The sequence below is a fragment of the Suricata suricatta genome, chromosome 17 (assembly GCF_006229205.1).
Source record: "Suricata suricatta isolate VVHF042 chromosome 17, meerkat_22Aug2017_6uvM2_HiC, whole genome shotgun sequence".
Lineage (NCBI taxonomy): Eukaryota > Metazoa > Chordata > Mammalia > Carnivora > Herpestidae > Suricata > Suricata suricatta.
The window spans coordinates 22,944,335-22,956,932 of NC_043716.1; the positions used below are offsets into that span (position 1 = coordinate 22,944,335).

The 12,598-nt window shown below is 41.2% G+C and overlaps 1 protein-coding gene across 5 annotated transcripts in view; it reads left to right on the forward strand.

Moving 5' to 3' along the window:
* The window catches only part of ACACA (acetyl-CoA carboxylase alpha), a 279,134-nt gene that overhangs the window by 239,924 nt on the left and 26,612 nt on the right, over positions 1–12,598 (forward strand). For all 5 annotated transcript variants that reach the window (XM_029929349.1, XM_029929353.1, XM_029929351.1 and 2 more), the window contains 4 exons: positions 961–1,057; positions 4,158–4,254; positions 5,372–5,507; positions 12,199–12,376. In XM_029929349.1, coding sequence (XP_029785209.1) covers positions 961–1,057; positions 4,158–4,254; positions 5,372–5,507; positions 12,199–12,376 — 508 coding nt within the window. The remainder of the gene's footprint in view (positions 1–960; positions 1,058–4,157; positions 4,255–5,371; positions 5,508–12,198; positions 12,377–12,598) is intronic.

The window sequence follows — 12,598 nt, forward strand, 5'->3', positions numbered from 1 at the left end:
CAGTAATTACGAATTTAGTCTTGATAAAACACTCTCCATCCTGTTTAAGTCAGCAGAGGTTAGCTTGCTCGGATCTCCACTTTTAATTGGTTTTGGACTTAGGTTTTTAGGGGGCGGAGGGCCATGTTCAAATTAGAAGGATCACTGAGAAACCGTGAGCTGAGGGGCAAGCTAGGAAACAGTTATTTGCAGAAGCTTTTATGGGGCCTTGGTTAAACATGGATACTTGTGGAACAAAAGTTTTTTTCTTAACCTGAGATGTCGAAAGTTACGTGTCTTGCCAGTGAAGGAAATTCTACGTACAAGGGTGGTTAATGACATTAAGTGTGTACATCTTAACCGTTCTTTTTTTGCTTCGTGTCAAGAGTATGTGGGCATGGCCCTTCCTTAGAGAAGGATTATACTATGTCAGCTATAAGTTAAGTAGATGTATCTTGCTGCTTTTCTAGCCATTCCCCTTTTCCTTTCCCCCCATTTGAGTCCTCATCTGATCATTAATACTTATCACTGGCTGTCTTCGGCTTTCCATTACAAAAAGTCCGTGGAATCAAACAAAATTGTAAGCTAAGTTTTAAAATAGAAATAGACATTTTGAAAAAAACTTTAATGACTTGGCTGCCTTTTGACAAATGTTTGTGGTGTTTTGAAAAAAGCCAAGTTATTTATTTAAAAGCATACAAACTCTCTGCTAGCTGAACCCCATCGTTTAACAATAAATGATGCTTTTGCTGATAAATGATTCTTTTTATGCAGCCTAGCAAATGAAATAGCAGATGATGTCTAAAGGCAGATGAACATTCAGCTGCCTAATGCATGCATCTATTATAATATGGTTAAAAACAACAACAAACTCCCCCAAATAATCCCCCAAACCCAACCTTAAATTTGCCAGTTCCAATGCATTTTCAGTGGATTGATGGTCTTTATTCTCCCTTTGTTCTCTTTCTTTCCCTTCTGTAGCCCAGAAAGGTCAGTGGTTGAGTGGATTCTTTGACTACGGATCTTTCTCTGAGATCATGCAACCCTGGGCACAGACTGTGGTGGTTGGCAGAGCCAGGTAAGAGAAGAGCTCTTTTGTTTTGGAAGCTCTTCTTCCTCCCAACTAAAACCAAGAGAGGAAAAGGCCATAGCTATATAGGTTTGTTTTGTTTTGTTTTACCAATAATGCTCTCTTTGTCCAAACTTTCTAAGAATATTGGATTATAGTCATGCCCAAAGCAGCATAACTGAAGGGCTGGTTCCCAGTAGTCATTTAGTGTGTCATTCCAATGATGCGTTTAATCTGAAGTCTGCTTTTGACATTTCCTTTTTATAATGCTGAAGGAAAAGCTCCTTGAGGGCTGTAAAGCTCAAATACAATAGCCATAGCCCACCAATGACCTTCCCCTTCTCCAAAGACCATTTTCTTTCAGAGGCAGGTGACAGATGAATCAGACTCATCTACCTTTCCATGTAACCCAGAAGATCTATGTAACCTAGAAGAAGTCCCTTCCTGGCAGTGAAATTATTTAAGTAACAAACACACTATATTGCTTTATCATCAGATTTGAATTGAAAAAAATAAATAAATAAAAAAGTTTGCCTGAAACAAGAATTAGTAAAATAAACTGGAATAGATTGCTGGACTACCTATATTTTTCAAATGGGAAATTGAAGTTTCTATTAAATTTTAATACCCCCTCTAAGAAGTGCTTCACTCAATAGCAAGCTCTGCACAGTATCGTCTATAGCGCTTGCTATAACGAGCACCTGCCAAGGCTGATCCTAATCTCGTTCTGCACTACGGAGACATGCTGCCCCAGGGACCCACATCTGGAACTCACCTTCCTCTCGGGGGCAGTCAGTTTTCCTTATCTTGGTGAAAGGTGGCACCTGCTCAAGATTTTCAAACATGCCACATTGGGTTGAGATTTAGATTCTAGCCTTGAAAATAATTCTAGGCTTCGTGGTTCTCTCAGTACAGCAGGTCAGCGCATCTCATGCTGCCAGTGACAAGGAGCCATCAGATGGCAGATCCGGCAGACAGGGTCTTCCACTGTGACAGAATAAGAGTCAGGCCTGGAGTCAGCCCAGACTGAAACTCGCAGGGGCTAGCTCCCATTTTCTCTCACGTCTCAGGTCTTCTGCCTCACTGTAGGACTCTGGGTCCCGATGAGAACTATTCTTTGTGCCTGGTAAAATTCCTTCTGGGAAGGGGGTGGAGGGGAGTACACTGGAGAGAGAACCCTTCTACCTAAATCTGTTGGTTTGTTATGGAGGGTCCTTATATCACATTCAGACCAACTTTTTTGAAAATTTGTCTGTTACCTATTCTGCTTCAGTTTTCCTGTCTGTAAAAAACATGACAGATTTTAAGCCTCAGAAAGTGAAACCTTTGTTTAGGTCTTTAAGATCCTCCCATGGGAAATAGGAAAATAATGCTTTACCCTTATGATTGGAAGAATAGGGATTGTTCTATGAGCAAGATCAGTCAAGCTTGGCTTTAGTTAGCTCTGCCATTGTTTATTGTAACACCTACTCTGACTTCTTCCTTTCTTTCCATCTGATGAGTTCTGGGCTTCTTACTCCAAACACATACACATGCTTCCAAGTATATAAAACACAAATGGAGCTAGCTTCTTTCAAAAGCAATGGCATTTCGAGAAATAAATATAAATGTATTCTTCTGGGATTGTTACTGTAAGTGCTGCCAAAACTCATCTTTGGTATGTATGTTTGGAATATGTGTGCTATTGGCTGTAAATTGTCTTTTATTATTCCATGGCACCTTGTCCAGGGACACACTATAAAACAAGATGTAGCATCTTCATGTGCTAGCCTGATAAAATTTATATGAAGTATAATAGAAAACAGAAGTTGTTCTGAGCTGTTTTCAAGTTCAATAAATAACTGTAATACTCGGATAAAGATGTTCTTTATTAGGTCACATGGGCCCTAATATATAAGTTATAAGTTACCGATTTAGGGTGGCTTTTGCAATTACAAGTTTCCAGTTGGATTGTTAATCATTGTGAACAGAAATATTTCTAAACCCTCCTGTGTACCTCATGCTCGTTGTCTGATTGTCTAGAGAGCTTTTGATTCTGATTCAATGCAGACAAGTGACAAGGGGGTGGGTGGTCTCCGCTCAGGCCCCTGTCAGGCCTCTTGTGATGACAAGAATCCATTTCCGGTAGCCAGTGTAAGACCATCCTTCATGGAAAAGTTTGCTTTGGAGATGCTGTGGGGAACGAGAGACTATAACCCATCCCAGCCCCAGCCCCAAGGAGCGCAGCTAAGAAAGTGCAGCCTGGATCACATTTTTCAGAGCAAGCACTCTACCATCCCCGTCTTCTCTTTCTTCCTGATGTTTACCAGGAAATTTTTCTGAGAACCAACTTGGGAGGGAATCATGGAACATAGACTTTTCCTGGAGTTTTTTTTAAATTAACATATGTTGGAGATTAAACATATACTTTCAATATAGATCACCTGTTTTACCAAGGTTACTACTGCAAGCTATCTCTGTCCTCTTCCAATGAAAGAGAAAGTTAAGGGCTTATTCAACTACCTCTGTGCCCTTGGCACTCTTTTTCATCATCTCCATAACACACCTACACAGTTCCCATTCATATAGCCAGTGTAAGGCCTACTGTACCCTCAAATAATCAGAATCACAGTATTAGTACTCTGTAGAAATGAAAGCTCTATTCTAGCAACGCCAGCATTTATTAAAAGAGTTACTCAAGGTTTCAGGGCCTCCTACCTTTCAGATCTTTTCCCTCTGTTTTCACCAAAATAATGCTGTAGAGTGAGCTGAGAAATTTTATTTGGCATCCACAGAGACAGATGTATGCATATATGTGTGCACACACACAGCTAGACTATGGAATTTAACTGCTGAGGCTCCCCTAGTACAACCCTTGGTCTGAATTTATCATGTGGAGAATAGAAGAGATTCTGAAGGAAGGCTCCCCTGGATTTATAAAAATGTATATATAGTATTTATCAAATCCAGAGTCTCACATGTCACCCCTAGAAGAGTCAGATTTCCCTCTGTTCTCTGTATTTGCAGTCTCCAGTCCCCCCACCCCAATGCTTTGATGTGGGGCTGGAAAATAAATAACTATCTCTACGTTTCCATACATCAGATTCTTATTTGGCTCATTTTTTATCAGGCTAGGAGGAATACCTGTAGGAGTAGTTGCTGTAGAAACCCGAACAGTGGAACTAAGTATCCCAGCCGACCCTGCAAACCTGGACTCTGAAGCCAAGGTAAGTGACCCCAAGTACCCTGTGTTCCCATGTTTGGAGCTGGGTTTCCCTTCTGCAAAGCCTGTGGACATATCGGGAGCATTACCAACCACCAGTTTTGGAGGGAATGGTAGTCAGCATCCTTGAATAATGTCAGACCATCATGTGATCACTTCAAAGGTGGCTGTCAATGGACTACAGTCTACCTGAAAAATTACTTAGGCCTTTACTGTGGTCTTGTTGATGCTGGAAAACAGGCTAGATTCATTGCAGCTGAGGGCATTTTGGTCCCAGATTCTTTGAACACACACACAGATAAGAAGTCTGCCCTAATGCCACATGTGAACACCGCCACCCATCTGCTTTTTTATTTATTTATTTTTTCCACCTGTTTTTTAAAAGGGTAGATTATGTGTTTACATCCTGATAAGGTCCAGAAAATGAGGGTGGGGGAAACCTGGAAGGAGGTTACTCAGCAGTGGCACATCAAGGGTTTGCTGATCAGTTCCAGGATGGAGAAAGCTGTATAAAGCCCAGAAGTGAGAGGACTGTAGACAACATACCGTTAGCTTGCTTTGAGGACTAGTGTAGGTGAGCCGCTTACAGTTGCCTTCAGGAAACCCAGAACGAGGATTCCTAAGACCACATTCGTCCATTAGAAGCAGTAAAGTCTCCTCCTTCTGACTAAGGAGTGGTGGTGTATCCAGGACTTAAAAAGAGGAGTATCTAACAAAGTCAAAGATCCAGAATCCTTTCTTCTTTTTTACTTCAAAGATGATCCTTTTTTTTAAGTTTTATTTATTTATTTTGACAGAGAGATAGTGTGAATGGGGGAGGGACAGAGAGAGAGGTAGAGAATACCAAGCAGCCTCCCACTGTCAACACAGAGCCCAATGCAGAGCTCAAACCCAACAAAAACCATAAGATCATGATCTGAGCTGAAATCAAGAATCAGATGCTTAACCAGCTGCGCCACCCAGGCTCCCCCCAAAAGTTGGTCCTCTTGATGAACAACGGTTTTTTGTTTGTTTGGTTTGGTTGAGTTTTTAAAGTAAAACAATAAAACCTTTTTCACCTTGGAGAGACTTCTCCTCAGCCTCCATTGTTAATTGTGTCTTCCTCTGACTTTTCCCAATAGATAATCCAGCAAGCTGGCCAGGTTTGGTTTCCAGATTCTGCGTTTAAGACCTATCAGGCTATCAAGGACTTCAACCGTGAAGGGCTGCCTCTGATGGTCTTTGCCAACTGGAGGGGCTTCTCCGGTGGGATGAAAGGTGATTGCCCTGGCTCTGTGCTGGAGGGGCATAACTGATTCCCCAAAACCTCACAGCACAGGGAGGGAGGGTTTATGCTGGGCAGAGCTAATGGGTATCCTGACAGCCATCACCCTACGCTTTTGGGGGATTACACTCCTCTGAAATATATCCTCTGTGTTGCAACTTGAGTGGGAAAATTCTGTATGTTTTACAGTTCCATACAAAATTTCAGAACCGTCTACTAGTGTTATCTAGATGGGCTGCTGTTGTGGATTTAGCTTTCCCAGGTGAATGATAGACTGTTCTGATGGTCCTGGGGAAATGTGATTGTGCTAGTCTCTGTCCCTCTTTTCTGAGCATACTCTTTGTTGATGTTATGCTCTAACACTCTATAATGACCAAGGTAGACACTGAAATTAGGCTTCACCAGAAGAAAATGAACAAATTCCGTACCAGAGGCTGTTCTTTGTGGTAATTTATGGCGTATTTCATTCTTATCCAACAACAGCCCTGGGCCTGTGGTTCCAGCATATTAGACCATCATTATACAGGCTCTGTTCTGTACTGTGGGAATCGCTTAGTGATCTCAGCAGCTAGTATCACCATTTACTGAGAATCCTCCCTGTGCAGAGCCACTGTGGATTGTTCAAGAGAGCCAAAGGAAACACCTTTTACCTCTTACAGCAGTGAAATTCTCTCTCCAATGGCCAGAGATTCATGGCCATGCTGAGGCCAGAGACTATATACCAGGAGGGGATGAGTACACTGATGAATGTCAACTTCATTCACCAAGGGAGATGTCTGGGTTCTGAAGCAATAGAATGAGTAAGAGCAATGGAAGGAAGGAGGGGTTGGCAATGCCAGAGTAGAGTGGCCAGAGATGCAGATATATTAAATGCAAAAGAATGAACCCAGAAATAGCTTGGTGCAGGAGCGTCTCTGCCTCTGAGGGAGGAAAAGCCTGAGGAAGTTAACCCTTTTATAGGTTATCAGCTGTGTGTGGAGAGAGATTAGAGCCTCAAGCCAACAACTTTCCCTTTACCTGGCTAGGAAAAGCCCTGTACAGCCAGGCTTCCCTTGCAAAGTGTAGAAGACTAGTGTGGTTTTTCTTTCTTTTTTTTTTTTTTTTTTTAAGTTGTAAAGTTTCCCTTTGCCCATATTTGCTGGAAATCTACCACAACTTGCACTTTTCTTGGGGGGAGAATAGGACTATTCGTGCAAATTAATGTTTGTATACTTTGATAGACTCTTGATGAATTTTGTGACAAAAATAATAAATCAGTGGAAATGCCATGAGATACTGAAAGTTTAAGTTAAACAAGTCAGTTCTGCACATTGTTACTGAGTTCCAACATGCAAGGAACTATGCTAGCTGCCTCTGAGAAAACAAAACTGAGTCAGAAACAGACACTGTCTCAAGGAGTCTAGAAATGATAAAGCCATAAGGTATAAAGTATGAACAAAATACTACAGGGTTCCAAAGAGTCTGATACTGTGCTGAAGGTTTTTTTTTTTTTTCTGGGGGAGGAGCCTGAGACTCCTTTCATTCCTTTATATGAAGCTTATTTAGCATCCAGCTTCACCGCATCCCAGATTTCTTGGCTGTATATTTTGCATTAGGACTTAGAGGAGAGAATGCAATGCCAGTACTCCTCAGTTACCTCTCTTCCTGAGGGCAGTTGAGAGTTCACTCTTCCTAACCTTCCTTCCTTAGCAGTAAGTCAGTCTGGCTCTTTTGTCCTAAGGAGTTCAGAGTTCAGAAGTTTGCTACTTGTAGGAAAAGCTTCAGTTCTGCTGTGTGTTGTGGCTCAGGCCCAGATCAGCTGCTAGCCCTATAACAATAAGGGCAACAACAATTAAGAGTCACTGAGCTCCTTTCACCAGAAACTGTGCCAACCATTTTCTGTGCACTAACTTACATAACTGCCACAATGAGCACTTCTGAGGGGTAGGCTATATTATTTATCTGTGTTTTACATAAATTGAGACTTAGGTTAAGTAAATTTCCCAAGATCATTTAGCTAAAGAATGACAGAGCTAGGAGAGGAACACAGATCTGTCTGACTTCCTCCAACACCGTTGGCTGAGTTTAGAGCCTAGGACCAAACCAGGTCTACTAGAATATCCCTAGAACCAACTGTGTAGGTTCCTGAGAAAGTTATTAGCCACCTACCTGTCCTCTGCTTTGAAGCTGTCCTTGTGATAAGAAACTTGAAGTACTCAGATAGGAGTTTTTTTTTTTTCATATTGCAGCAAAGTACACATAATATTTTTCATTTTAACCATCTGTAAGTATACCATTCAGTGGCATTAAATATATTCAGTGTTACCTAACAGTCAGCACTAAATGTACCCCAGACCTTTTCATTATCCTTGACACAAAGTCTGAACCCATTAAGCAATAATTTCTCCCATCCCCCTCTCTCCCTGCTCGTGGTCAAAAATGAGTTACTGGCCTGATACAGACCAGGGCCAGTTCTGCCTTCGGAGTTTTGGTGCTGCTGCATCCATTATCACTTAAGATAAATACGCTTTGGGGAAGATAGAGATCAGTGTGAACGGAGGAGGGGGAAGAACATTGCCTTTCATATTTACATACAGGTCAGGATGTTTTCTCCATATTATCTCATGTAAAGGGACCTCAGCTGAGAGTCATTCCATATCCCTTGGGGAGATGTTTGCAGTTTTGGTTTCAATACTGGCTGGGGATTATGCAGGGAGGGAAAATAAACAATTATGCCATCCCTCAGTGCACACAAACACACAGCCAGGAGCCGACTGCACTGTGGGTAAAATGACTCCAAAATTGTGTGTAATGAGTAGGAAAAGATTAGAGACAGCTCTTGCTATGCTGAAAATTGACATTAGTGGAGAGAAAAAAAAACTCTTTACTAGTCAGCCTAGGAGGTCTAATTCGAGCAGTAAAAATATAAATAAATAAATAAAAGTATGTCAAGATGGTATTGGTGCTTTTTTTCCAATGAGTTCTATCTGGCCGGAAGGCTATTCAGCATAATGCAAAATTAAATTATAAAAACTGGCTGAATATTTAGATGGAAGAGCCATTTGGAAGCAGTTTATTTAGACGAACCGGCAATGACCCACAACAGGGAGACATCAAGCGTGAAATTTACTAGAAATTAGCACCAGGGTCCCAGCCTCAGCATGAATAGCTTGATAGGATGCAAATCCCAGTGATATTAAGCTGCCTCACTGCTGGTGCTACAGGGTCACTCTCAGTTGGCTTTTCATGTTATACTTATTATTTTTTCCTGGGACAGGTTATAAATAACAATAAAAAAACATTTATTGAAAACTTTAACCGGAATGAAAGTCTATTTTAAATTCTCTGATTACTTGGATGTTGAAAGACTATGTCAGCCGGCCATAATGAACTGACATTATGTGTGTGCAGCTTGTGTATGCCTAATGTTTACCTTCAGCTTCTAACATAATCTCGCCCCAAGCCAATAAGATCTGTTCCAGTTTCAAGAGTATGGGGCACTGTGGAAACACCCTACCACCCTGCTCCCTTGTTTGGTACATGTGGCTGCCGTGGTTTATCCATGTTGTGTAACAATGAAGGCCCCAGGCAGGATGCTGAGAAAGCACTAGAAAGGCTGTGTGATCATATGCAGATGTGCACTGCTCACAGTGCTTAGAAAGTGCCAAGCCCCCACCTCTCCGCTGAAGAACCTATCAGTATTGTCCATTCTCAGCTGCTTTTCCCATGGCCTGAGAATTGACAGTTATCATGTGCATAGCTTTAAAATTCCCTCAACTGATTTCTAGCCTAAACCCTTGGAAATACATTCCCCTACTACTCTTGGCTGTGTTTTTGCTCTGTCTCAAATAGGAAGGGATTTCAGCCAAATATGTGTCAGACTATGGCTACACACCTTTTGTTGATTTTTGGGTGTTCTGATAGTTGGATTGTGGGTCTGTTGGTGTTCAGGTTAGATGGAGGCATTGTTTTTGGTTCCGAGTCTTTTAGCTTTAATGAAGCCTGGGGCCCCTTTTCTACTCTCATTGATGGGGCCTGCGGGTAGTTGCTTGGCAGTCAGATCCAAGCCCTTCACATAGCTGGTAGTGTCATCAGTACAATTCTTACTTTTCTGAACATAGAAAAACTCCAGGCAAAATTTTAAAATATTCAGTCATTTATTCCAGTCTCTTCTCTGGTTTTTATTTTACTCAGCCATTGTAGCAGAGCTAGAAAGCAGCTTACCTTGGCCTCACAGTAAGAGTGAAGTCACAGAAAGTCGACTTCAAGAGTCAAAAAGATCTGAGTTCGAGTCTCATGCTCTGCCACTTATTCACTTATTTAACTAAGCCTCAGTTTACTCACCTATAACTTGGGTAGAAGAACATGGTTTTCTGATGATTAAATGATTCATATGTGTGTGTGTATGAAATCATGCTCCCTGGTACACAGTAAACTAGCCATGATGATGAAAAAGATGGACCGAAGTTCATTTCAGAAAGTAAAAAATGCACACTCAGCTTCATCCCAAACTATTTGCCTATACTATGAACTTGAGGGTTTAAAAAAACTTTTTTAAATTATGTTGTATTTTTTAAAGAGAATGCGAGCAGGGGAGGGGCAGAATCCAAAGCAGGCTCCAGGTTCAGAGCTATCAGCACAAAGCCCAACGCAGGCTCAAACTCATGAACTGTGAGATGATGACCTAAGCCGAAGTCAGATGCTTAACCAACTGAACCACCCAGACATCCCATATGAACTTGAGTTTAAAAAATTAAATAAGTAGATGTCCATTTTAAATAAAGCCCTCTCTGGGGGCTGAGTCTGTTAATCATAGATAGTATAGACAGATTTTGATGTGGGTGAATCTTTAAGAAACAGAAGTCAATGAGGAGGCTGGAAACTGTCTTCATTTACCTCTAACTTTTTCCTCTTTCACATAGGATGACTTTTTTGTGTGCTCTTTTTCTGTTGTTTTCCTTTCTCCTTTTATCCATGTCTTCCATTTCTTCTCTGTGCATGACACCACTAAGGGCCACTCCTTTCTGTTACTTGTTCTGAGGCTGAGACTGTACTCTTGGCAGCACTGAAAAATGTACTGCTAATTACACAATTATTTTATTATGTAGCACTGGTTGAAATATCCACTAAAGAATTAATTTAGTTAAAATAATTTGAACTGAGCAATTATTTTCATAACCACAGAATTAGCGTAAAGCGCTTAAAGTCCTTTATTCCCTGCTCTTCATACAGCAGTTGTGTAATTAGCAGTAAATTTTTTTGGTCTTTGCTTTCCTCCCAAAGGGATAAATGTCTTTGCTCTGATCATATATACAGAGTACATGACCATACACATTCCTCATAGGGTAGGGAGTTTTTCCTGGAGCAACTTCTGAATTTCTGGAGTTTCTGAAGTCTTCACAGAGCAGCCGCGTTGGGCAATGGAGAGAGGCATATACTTTGCAGTTAACTGTGCTCACTGATGGTTTGTATGGAGAGAGCCATTTTTACTTTGAAGAAGGTGGCAGTTTAATTTGCCAGTAACTACAATGAAAGCAATTTCTATTTGGGTTTGCTCTTAACTTTCTGAAAAATGCTTTTTTGCTCTGGATTTCCAGAATTGATTTATTCCAAATTGAGATCCTTGCTTTGATAGGAAAGTTTGAACTCAGTTGAACCTGTTATGTGGTGTTTAGAAAGAATCCATTGTGGTTCTGCTGAACTGCTCATTAAACATGTGGAATCATAAACCTAAAACTTAAGCCATGTGCAGACTTCAGTGAGCTAGGAAATGGGAAGAAGTCCATAAATTGTTGGAAAATAAATAATAACTGATCCTAGTTTCCAAGGACTTGCTTTATTTATGCACCAGAGTGCCTTTTCTTCAGGCTGCTCCTGGCCTTGGGGGTGGATTACAAAGTGTACTCTTTAGCAAAATGAAGAGGTAGCTCTTCTTTTTATGTGGCTATGTGATATTTCCAATAAATACATATGTATTTAAAATGTTTTCTCATATCGATGCCCTGGTAAAAATGGAACTGTTAAAGAACTAACTTGTTTTTCTTTCTCATTATGTTCTTTCCAAAGTGTGTATGTGCTCACCCATTCATTCAGCAGATGCTTACTTTGAGTGCTAACTATGTTTCCGGCACTGGACGAGACTCTGGGGATACCAAGAGGAAAGATGCCATTTTGAAGATAAAAATTTTGAAGGCTCCGTTTCCATTAGCTGCACATTTTAAGAGCTTATCATATTCTAAGTATTATGAGGAGACTTGAAAAGAGCTTGAATAGTTCCTTCCTTCAGAAAACTTAATGTAGTGAGAGAGATCACATATTGACATGAAAATTACTCAGCGTCTGTAGAGCAAGTGTGAATTAATGTGATGAAACCGGAATCCAGCAATTCAGATAGGATATAAAATGGATATGCAATCCATAGGGCTTGCACACTGTCTCGTGAAAGACAGTGCACCTCTCTTGTGTTTTTGAAGATCCTGTGGAGTCTTGAATACCATACAGATGGAAATTCCTATCCTTTCAGTTTCCAGGGTGGCCAGACAGGACCTGGGGTGGCTGAATCCCCAGACCTGTCACCTTTGGTCTGAGCAACCTCCTCATAGAGGCACAGTTCACCATACAAATATTGTTTTCTGCGTACGCCACGATGTGAGCAATGTTTGGAAGCATTGTTTCATGATTTCTAATTCATCTCCCTCTCCATAGATATGTACGACCAAGTGCTGAAGTTTGGTGCTTACATCGTGGATGGCTTACGGGAGTGCTCCCAGCCAGTGCTGGTTTACATTCCTCCTCAAGCTGAGCTCCGGGGTGGCTCCTGGGTTGTGATTGACCCCACCATCAACCCCAGGCACATGGAGATGTATGCTGACCGGGAAAGCAGGTAGCATTTCTTCTTTTTTTCCATTCACTGCCTCTGGGGATCATCTAGCTGTTGGTTTCCTCCTGGAGAACATTATAACCAAGAGAACTTTATTTGAATCTCTATTTCCAGAGGGTTCCAAGGTCAGAAAAATAGATTTCCTAAATAGCATCTGCTGGGATGAGAAAGAAAGCAGGCTTTCCCAGCAGGGCCCCCTACCCCAGATTTTTTATTTTACCAGGA